Here is a 15,475-nt window from a genome sequence, read left to right on the forward strand (position 1 = left end):
AGAATCTAGACACACGGAACAACCAGAGGCCCTGCCAGGCTAGCTATAGCCTGAACATTCTCCTCTGATAGAGAACAGATAGGAGAGTGTGTACGGGATAGAAAGAGATGAGATGGGGAAGGGAGAAGGTTTATAGGAGGACAGAAGAGTAGAGAAGCTCTAAGACTTGACAATTTGGGAGTAGGATGTACAAGCTTTGTGTGAGTGGTCAATTGAGGACAATATCTCTCATCACATGATGCTCAATATAGATATGTATTCAATTGCATTATCCAACGCCTCCTAAAACTGCCATCCATGACAAATCTTGAGAGGACCATTATCTGTTTGCAGGCTTATATCAGTTTTAGTTCTTAACCATTTTGTGTTTAACCTTGGAAAGAGGTTGTGATTCGTCTTCTAAATTTAAGAATTAGGATTATACTGGCACACTGCTGCACAATCACATTGTCATCGATCAGAAAATAATAGACAATGGACCATCGTTGCCCCCTAGTGGTATATCTGTCTCATAACATCCATGACTGAAAAGTCTTCAGCGTATGTGACATTCATTGCCTCACAACTGCTTTATCATACGTCTCAAAAGAAATGTCCTTTGTGATTGAATAAACGTTTTGGACATGTTTTCAATTATACCACAGTGCTGCATTACAATATAACCTACCAAGCTAAGCTACAGGACTGTTTTGCTAGCACAGACTGGAATATTCTCCGGGATTCTTCTGATGTCATTGAGGAGTACACCACATCAGTCAATAAGTGCATTGATGACATTGTTCCCACAGTGACTGTACGTACATACCCCAACCAGAAGCCATGGATTACAGGCAACATCTGCACTGCGCTAAAGGGTAGAGCTGCCGCTTTCAAGGATCAGGACTGTAACCCGGAAGCTTATAAGAGATCCTGCTATGCCCTACAACGAACCATCAAACAGGCAAAGCATCAATACAGGACTAAGGTTGAATCGTACTACCCCGGCTCCGGCGCTCGTCGGATGTTGCAGGGCTTGCAAACGATTACAGACTACAAAGGGAAGCACAGCCGCAAGCTGCCCAGTGACACGAGCCTACCAGACGAGCTAAATTACTTCTATGCTCGCTTCGAGGCAAGTAACATGAGAGCATCAGTGATCACACTCTCTGTAGCCGATGTGAGTAAGACCTTTAAACAGGTCAACATTCACAAGGCCGCAGGGCCAGACGGATTACCAGGACGTGTACGCCGAGCATGCGCTGACCAACTGGCAAGTGTCTTTACTGACATTTTCAACCTGTCCCTGACAGAGTCTGTAATACCAACATGTTTCAAGCAGACCGCCATAGTCTCTGTGCCCAAGAACACTAAGGTATCCTGCCTAAATGACTACCGACCCGTAGCACTCACGTCTGTAGCCATGAAGTGCTTTGAAAGGCTGGTCATGGCTCACATCAATGCCATTATCCAAGAAACCCTAGACCCACACCCCAATTTGCATACTGCCCCAACAGATCCACAGATGATGTACTCTCTATTGCACTCCACACTGCTCTTTCACACCTGGACAAAAGGAACACCTATGTGAGAATGCTATTCATTGGCTACAGCTCAGCGTTCAACACCATAGTACCCTCAAAGCTCATCACTAAACTAAGGATCCTGGGACTAAACACCTCCATCTGCAACTGGATCCTGGACCTCCTGACAGGCTGCCCCCAGGTGGTAAGGGTAGGTAATCCGCCATGCTGATCCTCAACACGGGTGCCCCTCATGGGTGCGTGCTCAGTTCCCTCCTGTACTCCCTGTTCACTCATGACTGCATGGCCAGCCACGACTCCAACACCATCATCAAGTTTGCCGATGACACAACAGTGGTAGGCCTGATCACCAAAAACGATGAGACAGCCTATAGGGAGGAGGTCAGAGACCTGGACGTGTGGTGCCAGGACAACAACCTCTCCCTCAACGTGATCAAGACAAAGGAGATGATTGTGGACTACAAGAAAAGGAGGACCGAGCACGCCCCCATTCTCATCGACGGGGCTGCAGGTTGAGAACTTCAAGTTCCTTGGTGTCCACATCACAAACAAACTATCATGGTCCAAACACACCAAGACAGTTGTGAAGAGGGCATGACAAAGCCTATTCCCCCTCAGGAGACTGAAAAGATTTGGCATGTGTCCTCAGATTCTCAAAAGATTCTACAGCTGCACCATCAAGAGCATCCTGACTGGTTGCATCGCTGCCTGGTATGGCAACCGCTCGGCCTCGGAACGCAAGGCACTACAGAGGGTAGTGCGTGGGGACAAGCTTCCCGCCATCCAGGACATCTATACCAGGCGGTGTCAGAGGAAGGCCCTACAAATTATCAAAGACGCCAGCCACCCTAGTCATAGACTATTCTCTCTGCTACCGCACGGCAAGAGGTACCGGTCCAAAACGCTTCTTAACAGCTTCTACCCCCAAGCCATAAGACTCCTGAACAGCTAATTAAAGGGTTACCCAGACCCCTCTTTTACGCTGCTGCTACTCTCTGTTTATTATCAATGCATGGTCACTTTAACTCTACCTACATATACATACTACCTCAATTACCTCGACTAACCGGTGCCCCCGCACATTGACACTGTACTGGTACCCCTTGTATATAGCCTCGCTATTGTTATTTTACTGCTGCTGTTTAATTATTTTCAAATTCTGTACTTATCTATTTTTTACTTAACACATTTTTCTTCTTAACTTCTTAAAGCATTGTTGGTTAAGGGCTTGTAAGTAAGCATTTCACTGTAAGGTCTACACCTGTTGTATTCTACACGTGGCAAATAACATTTGATTCAATCAGAAAATATCTCCTTTTCTCTGGAAGTTATCTTATTAACATCTTTCTCTCTCCTTCTCCCCCCTCCCCTCTCTCTCTCTCCCTCCATGTTGTCTCTCTCCAGTCTGAGGCCCCTGGATGTGGAGTTTATGAGTCGTCTGAGTAAAGTGGTCAACATAGTCCCTGTCATCGCTAAGGCAGACACACTCACCCTGGAGGAGAGGGACTTCTTCAAGCAGACGGTAAGTTGTGTGCACGCATGTGTGTGTGTGTGTGATGTGTATACATGCACGTGTGTGTACACAAAAAGCCTATGACGTTGATCTGTAGATTTGCTTTTAAACTAGTCCCTTTTGCACTACAACAACCTGACCTGGGCCTTTACAGCAGGGTAAAAACAGGGTAACGAGAGGGTAAGATCACACACAGGCCGGTATGAAGCCATGCCAGGCATTACAAACAGCAGCCATCTGGATAAACTACTGTACTCTGCCCAGTCTGGGGAGTAGCGGTATGAAACCCTGGAAAACTTAACGGATGTTTTTAGCCAGAAAGGAGCATTTTAAGAAGTGATTTATTTACATTATTGCAGCTTTCTGTAAACCTCCGAGGCAGCTGACGTCTGCACAGATGCCAGTTTACTGTAGCAGGCTAGTCTCTTATTAGCAATAAGCTAATGGGTACAGGAGATGGAGAGACCACACAGGACCTCAGATGAGGAGTTCCCCTCCAGAGTTTAGAGTAAGGAGAGAGGATGTCTAGTAGCTGCTCGGTAGAGGCTGTCTGGTAGCTGCTCGGTAGAGGCTGTCTGGTAGCTACTCGGTAGAGGCTGCTCGGTAGAGGATGTCTGGTAGCTGCTCGGTAGAGGCTGTCTGGTAGCTGCTCGGTAGAGGCTGTCTGGTAGCTGCTCGGTAGAGGCTGTCTGGTAGCTGCTCGGTAGAGGCTGCTCGGTAGAGGCTGTCTGGTAGCTGCTCGGTAGAGGCTGTCTGGTAGCTGCTCGGTAGAGGCTGTCTGGTAGCTGCTCAGTAGAGGCTGTCTGGTAGCTGCTCGGCAGAGGCTGTCTGGTAGCTGCTCGGCAGAGGCTGTCTGGTAGCTGCTCGGCAGAGGCTGTCTGGTAGCTGCTCGGCAGAGGTTGTCTGGTAGCTGCTCGGCAGAGGCTGTCTGGTAGCTGCTCGGCAGAGGCTGTCTAGTGGAGGTCCGTCAGTAGCCACTCCTCCATGAAAGAAAGCGCAGCCCTTTCTGTTGATGACTCATGTCTATGGTATAGAGGCCATCTCTGCTGATTTAGAATTCAATGGAATTCTCTGTTGCTGCTTTCTCTTCCTGCTGTCTCTTGAAAGTTGCACCATACCAGGCCTCTGCACCCCCCTCTGTTCCAGTGTGTGTTTGGTGGTCAGCCTGGCAGAAGAAAAGAACATGCGCGCGCACGCACACACACTCGAGGGACGCTAGTCTCCCCCTCTCTGGCATCCAGAGACAGAACTTTATTAATTCTGGAGGAGGAAACACGCTGGGCGACTTGGCTACCGTTTTCCCCGACAATGGCCAATGAGAACAAGAGCAGGCGAGATGGAAGCTCTGGGGCTTGTAACCAGCTTGTTTTGGTTGGCTGCATGGACTGGGCAATGTACAACCCTGGGATTGTGATCTTAACGTTTTTTTGACGTTTCTTCCTTGTTCTCTGTTCACTGCAGCAGTTGACATGCAAAGGGAACCAGAGAGCTGTTTTATTGTTTTACCCTCTGTGTCCACAGTTCGTTGCGGGCGTGCGAGCGCGTGTTCTGGTCACGTTCCCTTGACTGTTGTAGGCTTATAATATAGGCCTAAGACTGAGAAAGTTACACGTTTAAACTTTCCGTTCATCGTCGACCAAGTGGAAACTGTCAAAGTAGTAATTGTGAGCGGAACGGTCATTCATTTAATGGCCATCACCACTGGCAGGAGAAGCCTGTCATTCTCACTCTATCTCTTGTCTGTGTTCCAGTCATTATAAAGACATAGAAGAAAGGCGGCCATTTTGTAAACCTGAGTGTCTGGCTGTATATTTGTGTAATAGTGGTTAACCTCCACATTAACTCTCCATGTTAAGGAACATTAAAGATAATTTAACGTCAACACCAGCCTTAGCAGTGTTTACGGTGGACTCGGAGTGAGCTACTCTAGAATTGAGGTCAGTCATTTCCTATTCTGTTATATTTTCAGTCACTTTGACCTGATACTGGTCTAACAATCTGGCTATCTGCATGAATAATTTATATTTTTATTGTTGGCAGTTAGCTAGTGAAAGTTGAGTTGGAAGAATGAGTAGGCTTATTTACTGTCGGTGGATTCTGACGTGATACAAGTCTCAGCTTCCCTTCCCCCGGGCTTTCCCCTGGTGGTGAGTGAAAGGCTTTGGTGTGTGATGTACTGGGCAGGACACACACTCCTCCACCTCCAGGACTACCAGGATGACTTGGTAGATGACATGAGGTGGAAGCGGCCATTGTTTTGCCCCGACTGCTGTTCTACAGTACATTGGTGTAACACTGCAACATGGTGTCAGATTGTGACGTGTTTTATGTTTGTGCAGATCAGGGAAGGACTGCGAGCCAACGGGATCGATGTCTACCCTCAGGAAGAGTTTGACGAGGATTCTGATGACAGGATGATCAATGATAAGATCAGGGTGGGTTTACAGTGTGTAAACGCATGCAGAATCACACACACACACCCCACTGGCGCATGGATTCATTACAAAGCATTGTTGGTCTTAATGTGTGTGTGTGTGTGTGTGTGTGTGTGTGTGTGTGTGTGTGTGTGTGTGTGTGTGTGTGTGTGTGTGTGTGTGTGTGTGTGTGTGTGTGTGTGTGTGTGTGTGTGTGTGTGTGTGTGTGTGTGTGTGTGTGTGTGTGTGTGTCATCAGGAAATGATCCCATTTGCTGTGGTGGGGAGCGACCAGGAGTACCAGGTCAATGGAAAGAGGCTTCTGGGCAGAAAAACAAAGTGGGGAACCATAGAAGGTCATTCAACACACATTCAACACACACACAACCATTACTATCCCTGTCAAACTAATCATGTCAAATGGGTTGCACAGTGGAGAAACCATGAATACGTATGTTACTGCTGCCAGTACATGTTTAAATCCCAGCCAAATGATTGAGTCTTTTGTGACTATGAGCGAGTGTCTCATATCCACGTTTCTCTGGTCTGTGACTAAAGACATTTCTGAGTCACAGACCCAAGGAGGATTTACTGAGCCATCTTTATCCATAACACAGTGGGGGAAAAGGAGAGAGAGAGAGAGTCACAGCTCCTTTTTTCACTGGCGGACCGACTGTTTCCTTCCCAGATTGCACCTGGCCCCTCCAGGGCCCCTCTTGGCCCTTGGTGAATGCTCCTTTCATCACTCCACACTTGTATAGAACAACTATATTATTCTGGACCTCTATTCCTGTTAGGTCTGTTCAAAGAACCAACCAACCAGAGCTTAGCATCCATAGCTTTCTAGTGTTCTGGTACTTAGTTCCTGTTCTGGAACTGTCAAGGTCTTCTTTAAACACCCATGGACTGTAATTGAACTCTAAGACAAAGGTGTGTTTAGGAGCACGGGTGTGATAAGAGTGAGTAATGTGGTTGTCCTCTGGCTGAGGGAACAATGACTCTAACCCAACCAGGCAGTCAGTGTGCTCAGGCGGAAGGAAGGAGGGAGGGAGGGAAGGAGGGAGTAAGGGAGGAAAGGATGAAGAGGGAGGGAGCAATCGGAGAGGAAGCTGCTGGGCACGTCTGCACCGATATCATAAATTAGGCCACAAGAGGAGGGAGGCCTGTGGGCCCAGGATTCTCATAGCCAGGATCTCGTTCTCCTCCTCTTTCTCCTCGTTCTCCTCCTCTTTCTCCTCGTTCTCCTCCTCTCTCCTCCTTTCTTTCTTTCTCTCTCTCGCTGATTCTCTTACTCATTCTCACTTTTTCTCCCTCTCTCCTCTTTCTTTCTGTCGTCTCTTACGTTCTCTTTTTCCTCTACCACTGCCCCAATCTCATTCTCTCTTTCTCATTATCGACCGTTCTTCCTCCCCCTCCTTCTCGTTCCATAAGTCAGAGAGGGCTGGTGCCAATACAGCTACATATCCAACGTGTCTGTCTCTGTGTGTTCTGGTGTTAATCCCCTGTTTGCAATGGGTGGAGGAAAGTGTTACCCAGAGAAACATTTAAAACCAGCCTGGTTTTAAATTAAGGGAGACCCACAACCACGTTAATCAGTACACCCCACCCACAGACTGTGGTGGTTACACAGCAGCACCCTCTTCTCCCCCCTCCTCTCCCCCGCCCCTCCCTAAGAGGGATGAAATGGAATTTAATTTCCTGTGCTGCGATTTCACATAAATAGCGCTCCTTTTTCATTTTGTGGGCTTGACATAACCGATCATTCAAACATAGAGAGTTTGTTAAACTGTCTGACTTGCCAAGGGGTGCTGAGATGTATTAAATTACTTCTAGTGGAAAGTGTAATCTTGATTTAAGATAATTGCTGCAGATGTAACGTGAAATGGGCTTCCTTGACCGGTCTTTGGCACAACACTCCCATCTTGTGGCAGAGTGTAGAATAGCACATGGCATTTAACTTGTTACGCACACCCTGATACACAAAATATATGCTACGTGGCTATTGTATTGAATATTATTTGAGTAACTGTAAACAGAAAACACTTGCTGTTTATCCCATTGAATGCCATTTCATTTTCTTTACTCTCTTTTTGCAGTTGAGAATATTGCGCACTGTGAGTTTGCCTACCTGCGAGACCTTCTCATCAGGTGAATATTAACTGGGTTTTAAGTGATGGTGATACTGTGTTTGACCAGTGTTTTTGATGACGCTTGATGTTTCTCTGGGTTACATTTCTCACTAAATCTTCATCTTTGTTTCCTCTCTGTCAGGACCCACATGCAGAACATCAAGGACATCACCAGTAGCATCCACTACGAGGTGTACCGCGTCCGCAGGCTGAACGAGACCAACGCCCAGCCCAATGGCCAGCCACCCAACACACTGGTCAACCCACAGCAGGCCAACGGGGTGGCAGCACAGCACCAAGTTCTGACCCATGAGATGTAGACGTCTGACCATCTGCACACACACACACACACATACATACATACATACATACATACGCACGCACGCACGCACGCACGCACGCACGCACGCACGCACGCACGCACGCACGCACGCACGCACACACACACACACACACACACACACACACACACATATATATATTTAGTGGCTGGCAACTGTGACACACCACATGCAAACACACCACGTGACACACATTTGACACACACACACACACACCCACCCATCCTAACTGGCTGATACGGACTGTACACACTCCAAAGAGGATTCCAATATCAAGTGTATAACCATTTTTACATGATCAACTGCCAAAACAGACTTTCTGTTAGCTGGAAGTTCTAGTGTAGGTAGTTGTAGGTCAGAGCTGTTGGATAAACAGTACAAGATGTCCCCTAGGGAGATGGGATGCCACAGCATTCTAACATACAGAAGTGTACAGACCAGCTATCTAAGTGTAGCAGATCAATTAGCTAAACTAGAAATAACTGGCCGAAATGGCCTGGTCTACGTTTGGGTTGTGCTGTATAGTGTTGTCTAGATATTGGAGATATTAGGAGGTAGGGTTTAGGTTCTTTGTATATTTTTGGACACATCTGCACTGCCCCGAAAAGCAGCAATGCAGTGTGGAGCAGCTTTGAAATCCCTTTGTCTTTTTCCAATGTGTTTTCATATGTTTAAGACCTCTTGCCAAACCATCCTGTCTATACCAATATGCCGATGTCATATGTTGTTAAACGTATCATGTTAATGCATCAAGTGCATTTTACATTTACTGTTGTGTTATAACATTATTCTATTGTTTATTGTCTGGATGGCGGGGATGCAGGGAACAGACATCCATCCCTATGCTCTCTCAGACCTTTCTCTAAACCAAATAAATGTCCTTTCTGTTTTAAAGAGAAGCAAATATATAGAATTGATTTATAAATAGGTATTTAAGCTTGTTATGTATTCACTTTTTAATTGAGTTTGATATTCATATAGCTTACTCCCAGTCGGCCTACACACTCCCGTTGTTCTCAGAGAGTAGTTGTATCAGAGAGGATGGACAATCTACAGAGATCCTCTTTGGTTGTATCTCCTTGCCATCATGCATTGTCTCCCCTTTATTTATAGGGAATTGTATGAATCTAGATTTATATTCTGTCTTTTTGGACATGATACAGAATAGGACTACAGGTAGGTTGAAAACGTTACCTATATACACAGCTTGAAATAATATTTAGTTCCCCTGACAGTTTTGCATTCCGGGTGTCGTCAATCTATAACTCCCTTATCTTCCCTACTATTCATCACTCAGCTAAAAACTCATAGACAGAGGTCAAAACCGAGAGTACTCTTCATTCAGCAATGTAGCTCGCATAACATAAATGACAAAAGTAAATACAATGTTTATTGCTGTATAGTTATTGTGTAATTTGTTATAGTATGATGAGAGTATGGTTTATCTTTGATATGCTGTCAAAGAAATAAAGATTGATATTTTTATTGTTTACAATTGTCTTGATTGCCAATTAATTTCACCTGTGGAGGTGACTCCTCTCTTAACCAATCACAAAAGCCCCTTTGCGCAAGTGCAATTTGGCAAGTCTGAAACCGTGCGAAAAAGAAGGGTACCCCTTTATGTAGTTTGCCATCAAAGTTTGGGTTTTAGTGTCGTAACAAAGTGTCTTTGCAAAGTCATAATGGGGAAGACCAAGCTACAAGTTATTTTTAACAATCTGTGGGTGAATTGAGGTAAACACAATGTGTATTGGAGTTAGTTTTTTACATCAAATTAGGGTCATTAGCGTGAGCTAAGTTTAGAATGTGTTGTAGTCATATTTTCACGGGTCCGTTTTAATCAGGTGATTGGATCTTTTAAATGCCAATGTTTTCCATGTCTACAAGCTCATGGCCAAGGGCCCATAGACCAGCGTTTCCGAAACTTGGTCCTTGGGACCCCATATGGGTGAACTTTTTGTTTTTTTGCCCTAGCACTACACAGCTGATTCAAATAATGAATTCGTCGTCAAACTTTGATTATTTTAATCAGCTGTGTTGTGCTGGGGCATAAACCAAAACGTGTACCCCTTGGAGTCCCCAGGACCGAGTTTGGGAAATGTTGCCATAGACAGTTGAATGTTCAGGGCTGGGAATACAGTATTGTGTGCATGTGTGAAGTGTGTTCTTGGAGAACACAGATGTCACATAACCCAGCAGATGGCACAGGGGGAGCTGACTGGCGCTGTCGTGGTATCCGGGGCTATAGATTGAACTTTAATATCATCATTAGTGCCTATTTGTATCCTGTCTCTCAGTTTTCAGCGAGGCTGCCTGCACAGTAGGGCAGGGGTTCTCAAACCTCTCCCCGGGGACCCCCAGCCGTTCCATGTATTTGAACTATTCCAAAGCTAGAACTCCTGATTCAACTTGTTGACTGTTCATCAAGCCCTTGACTTGTAGGTGAGTCCGGTGAGTTAGTTCAGGGCTACAACAAAATGGTGAAACGTCTGGGGGTCCCCGAGGAGAGGTTTGAGAACCCCTGCAGTAGGGGACCTTGCTCCACCTCCTAGTGCCACACACAGAGTCAGGTGTGTGCACGCACACTCACAACACACATTGTAGTCAGTTACACATACACACACTCCACTTTACAGCTTCCCATCATTGTTCACCAAATGTTCTTCTGGGGAAGAACAGTCTGAATCCAAACAAAATGAATGGCTATTGTAAGGCGTGACGAGTTGAATATATATCTTCAGATTTATGCGACGCTAGGGAGCGGATGTGTTTTGTAAGCTGCTCTGTGTGATTTACTGTTCTCTGCAGGTTGTTGGCTCTGTTTGATCCCTCGGGGATCTGGAATCTTCCATTTTAACAGGTTAAAGGGGGGGGGGGGGGGGTCTGAGTCATTTCATTCAATGTTTTGTGTTGGAGTATGAGTGTTTAGTCCTGTGGCTACAGTTGGACTCTTGTTAGACATGGTTGTGGGTGAGTGGCATTTAATATGCACGTAGACACACACACACACTCCAGTTTGTTCTTTGAGTACTAGCATGGAACCCTTACCCCGAGTGCTCCTGAGATTGGTACACACTACACATTGTGGCGTGCATCCTTCAGTAGATGAAAGAAAGCTGTCAGGCAGAGATATGGTGGAGTAATGATGCCCATACTGTAACAAGCTCTAGCAGACTCTCGTTAAGAGAACATCAACAGCTCAAAAGGGCCAATTAAAAGCCACCACCAAATCTGTGCCCTTCACACACACATGATAAGGGCTCTTAGAACATCGCCTTTTTAAAATGTTGCATGCACTTCTTGTGTGGGTGTGTGGGCGCCTGCGTATGTGTATGACCAGGATCATCAACTGGATTCAGCCGCGGGCCAATTATACTTTTTTTGAGTGGATGGTCAGGGGGCTGGAACATTATTACAAATCATTTGTAGACTGCAAATTGACTCCAAAAAGCCCAAACGGATATAATATTTGACTAAAACATCATTTCAAACCTTGCTTACATTTGTATACGATTGCATATATCTATTTTATTATGCGTGGGAATACTTCGTAACACATTTCCTGAATTAAAATCACTTGGAGCTGATTTGCTGGTGTTTTTAGTCTTATGTCCAATAACAAACTTGGGAGGCCAAATAAAATCCCCCAGTTGGGGCTACCTGGTTGTAGTATGAGTTAAGTGTGTCCCAGTGGAGAGCCCCAGGCTAGGGAACGGCTAGGGAACGGCTAGGGAATGGATAGGGAACGGCTAGGGAACGACTAGGGAACGGCTAGGGAACGACTAGGGAACGGCTAGGGAACGGCTATGGAACGGCTAGGGAACGACTAGGGAACGGCTAGGGAACGGCTAGGGAACGGCTAGGGATCGGCTATACATCTGAGTAGCTATTTGTTATTGCTATTTTGTTGTTACTATTTAATTTTGTATTTAGTTAATTTTTCTTTTTAACTCTGCGTCGTTGAGAAGGGGGTCATAAGTAAGCATTTCACGGTAAAGTCTACACTGTTGTATTCAGAGCACGTGACATATCCAATTTGAAGAAGTAGGGTTTCAAACGTTTTCGGAAGATGGGCAGGGACTCTGCTTTCCTGATGTTAGGTTGAAGCTTGTTACACCATTGGGGTGCCAGGACAGAGAAGATCTTGGACTGGGCTGAGCGGGAGGTGCCCTCTAGAGGTGGGAGGGCCAAGAGACCAGAGGTGGCAGAACGGAGTCCTCCGTTTGGGGTGTAGGGTTTGAGCATAGCCTGAAAGTAGGGAGGGGCAGTTCCCCTTGCTGTTCCGTAGGCAATTACCAGTGGATGCAAGCTTCGACTGGAAACCAGTGGAGTGTGTGGAGGAGCAGGGTGACAATGGAGAACTTGGGAAGGTTGAACACAAGGTGGGCTACGGCGTTCTGGCGTTAAGTTGCAGGGGTTTTATGGCACAAGCGGAGAGCCCAGCCAACAGAGTTTCAGTAGTCCAGATAGAAAATGACAAGTGCCTGGATTAGGACCTGCGCCGCTTCCTGTGTGAGGTAAGATCGTACTCTATGGATGTTGTAGAGCATGAACCTGCAGGAACGAGTCCCTGCTTTGATGTTTGCAGGGAATGACAGATTGTTGTCCATGGTCACGCCAAGGTTCTTTGAAGTCTGGGAGGGAAACCCCATGGCGTCAACTGTGATGGAGAAGTCTTGGAGCGGGCAGGCCTTCCCCGCCGGAGGAAGAGAAGCTCCTTCTTGTTGAGCTTGAGGTGGTGGACCAACTTCCAAGCTGAGATGTCTGCCAGGCACTCAGAGATGCATGTCGCCACCTGTGTGTCAGAAGGGGTGCGAAGGAGAAAAGTTGATAGGTGCAACTGTGAGGATATGATGGAGCTGAGTGATTTGGTGTTTAGAGGAGAGGGTCTAGAACTGAGCCCTGGGGGACACCGGTAGTGAGCACGTGTGGTGCAGCCACAGATCCTCTCCACGTCACCTGGTAGGAGCGACCTGCCAGGTAGGATGCAACCCAAGAGTGTGCAGAGCAGAGCCTGAGCCAGCAGATGGGTCTTGGAGGATGAGAACACACTGAGAAGTGATTGAAGCTACAAAGAGCGTGTTGAAAGACCTTGAGTCTTTCTTCCCAGCTTAGATATCACTGTGTTTTAAGGTTCAAGTTTTAATGTCAGGTGTGTGGAGTTGGTATAAATGTGTGTGCATGTTGTGTGTGATGGAGTGTGAGTGTGTAGAGTCAGTGAAAAAAGAAATTAAATACAAGGGCCAATTTATTCTGTTAGCTATAGCTTGGGGTAGTAGCTGTTTAGGAGCCTGTTGGTGTCAGACTTGATGCACCGGTACCGTTAGCCATGTATTTATGTTTGTGTGGTGATGCTGGTAGAGAAGAGAGAATGTGCACACATGCACGCACACACACACATATAGTGTGCTTGTATAGGAGCCCTGCGGGAGTGTGTTTTGTATACATACTAGATGTCATAGTGGTTCTGAGGAGATCCTAAACCATTACAAACAGTGATTGGGGAATGTTGTTTAAAATAAGGGTGGCATCTCATGCCACCAGGTCAATGAAGACCTATCTGGGCAAGGTCAAAAAGTATTACTTTCTCTCATTGCCGTCATGTCTGAACTAGGAAGATTGTGTGTGTGTGTGTGTGTGTGTGTGTGTGTGTGTGTGTGTGTGTGTGTGTGTGTGTGTGTGTGTGTGTGTGTGTGTGTGCGTGCGTGCGTGCGTGCGTGCGTGCGTGCGTGCGTGCGTGCGTGCGTGCGTGCGTGCGTGCGTGCGTGCGTGCGTGCGTGCGTGCGTGTCCGTCCGTCCGTCCGTCCAAAACTATAGCTAACTAACCCCTGGGTTTGGTGATCACCCCCGAGGAGAGGATCCCCAAGACCATCGAGATCAAGTCCATCAGTCACGGTAACACACACATACGGTGGTGCCCAAAAATACTGACACCCTTGATAAAGACGAGCAAACATTTACGTTATAAAATAAATAATTCTAATACTGAGCTATATTGTATGTTCAAATAATGTGGAAATGATATTGTTTTATACTAGTACAATGGCTCAGAGAAAGAAATTTTGTTTAACAAGTAATACATTTTTTTCTTCAAAAACGTAGGGATCAAAGTGATTGGCACCCCTGTTTTCAATACCTTGTCAATACCTTACCTTGCGATAAATAATGGCACTGAGCTTTTTTCTAAAACATTTTATGAGTTGGAGAACACATTGGGAGTGATCTTATACCATTCCTCCTTACAGATCCTTGATATCCTTCGTCTGTGCCAATGGACTGCCCTCTTTATTCAAACCACAGGTTTTCAATAGGTTTCAAGTCCAGAGACTGAGATGGCCATTTCAAAATGTTGATGTGTGGCCAATTAACCATTTCTTTGTGGATTTTGATGTGTGCTTGGGGTCATAGTCAAGCAGGACGAGCCAGTTGTGGCCAAGTTTCAGCCTCCTGGCAGAGGCAACCAGCTTTTTGGTTAAAATGTCCCGGTACTGGGTAAAGTTCACTATGCTGTTGACCTTAACAAGGGCCCCAGGACCAGTGGAAGCATAATGGCCCAAACATGTAGGTTGATGCATTGCGATGTTTTCATTTATAAAGCCTTTTACAAAAAGTCCCACTGTACCTAACATCATTACTAAACTTTAGACATACGAGTTACAACACCCAGTCTCAGGGATGGATGACTCTGGAAATTCCTTTGCTCTCTACTGAGTTAGGTAAATCAGCTTTTAGTTTTCTTGCACCTTATTTCTGGAACAATCTTCAACATGTTCTTAAATGTGATGTTGTGGTGCCTCTAGGGCAAGTCAGGAAGCTGATTGCGGACAGTATTACTGAATCATGTGTTTGTTTTTTATGACCTGGTTTCCTTCTTGCATTTTGTATTTATATTGATGTTTATTTTCTGTTATTTATGTAATTCAGGGCTCATCTGTAAAAGAAGCCTTGGTCTCAGTATGACTCCCTGATAAAATACAGGTTCAATAAAATTCACCACTATATTTTAAAGTAGGTATGGGATTAATTTCTGCTCATGCATTCTCATTTCGATGCCAAACCCACCACTGTTGTGCATGGCCAAATAGCTCTATTTTCATGTCATCTGACTAAAGCACCTGTTCTACTCAATGCCAATGTTTTGAAAATTCCAGTTTAACTCCATGAAAACTCTGTTTACATTTGTTGGATGAGAGGAAAATATACTGTAGCTCTTTGGCCTATGAACAACAATGGTGAGGGAGTTCTCTTCTTATCCTCTTCTACATGATAAAAGGGCAGGTACTTAAATGTCAAAGACGCACACTGGTTCACTTTCAATTATTTGTTTAGACTTAATCTACATGAGTAGCTTGAAGGACTAATCAGACCGGTCAAGTGGCGAATGAGGGAGCCCTTCCCCCTCATACCAAAGAGCAACTCACCTGCCCTCTTCTCATTCTCACCTCTCTTCCTCACAGAAGAGTTCTACTTGGCTCTCCTCAGCGCGACTTGATACTTTTTCGGCACTGTTCACATGTGCCATTAACCCTGCACTCGGTGGCGTGTAACCTTATCAGCTC

General features: G+C 45.8%; 1 protein-coding gene across 6 annotated transcripts in view; it reads left to right on the forward strand.

The window, feature by feature from the left end:
- Nucleotides 1-9,408, forward strand: part of LOC120032600 (septin-9-like) — a 61,665-nt gene extending 52,257 nt beyond the window's left edge. For 4 of the 6 annotated variants that reach the window (XM_038978759.1, XM_038978758.1, XM_038978762.1 and 1 more), the window contains 5 exons: nucleotides 2,925-3,042; nucleotides 5,373-5,468; nucleotides 5,706-5,802; nucleotides 7,543-7,594; nucleotides 7,718-9,408. In XM_038978759.1, coding sequence (XP_038834687.1) covers nucleotides 2,925-3,042; nucleotides 5,373-5,468; nucleotides 5,706-5,802; nucleotides 7,543-7,594; nucleotides 7,718-7,895 — 541 coding nt within the window. In that variant the 3' untranslated portion in view covers nucleotides 7,896-9,408. The remainder of the gene's footprint in view (nucleotides 1-2,924; nucleotides 3,043-5,372; nucleotides 5,469-5,705; nucleotides 5,803-7,542; nucleotides 7,595-7,717) is intronic. The other 2 variants (XM_038978760.1, XM_038978761.1) reach the window with 2 other exon arrangements.
- The last annotated feature ends 6,067 nt before the right edge of the window (nucleotides 9,409-15,475 follow it).

This window comes from Salvelinus namaycush, chromosome 39, assembly GCF_016432855.1.
Source record: "Salvelinus namaycush isolate Seneca chromosome 39, SaNama_1.0, whole genome shotgun sequence".
In the NCBI taxonomy this organism is placed as follows: domain Eukaryota; kingdom Metazoa; phylum Chordata; class Actinopteri; order Salmoniformes; family Salmonidae; genus Salvelinus; species Salvelinus namaycush.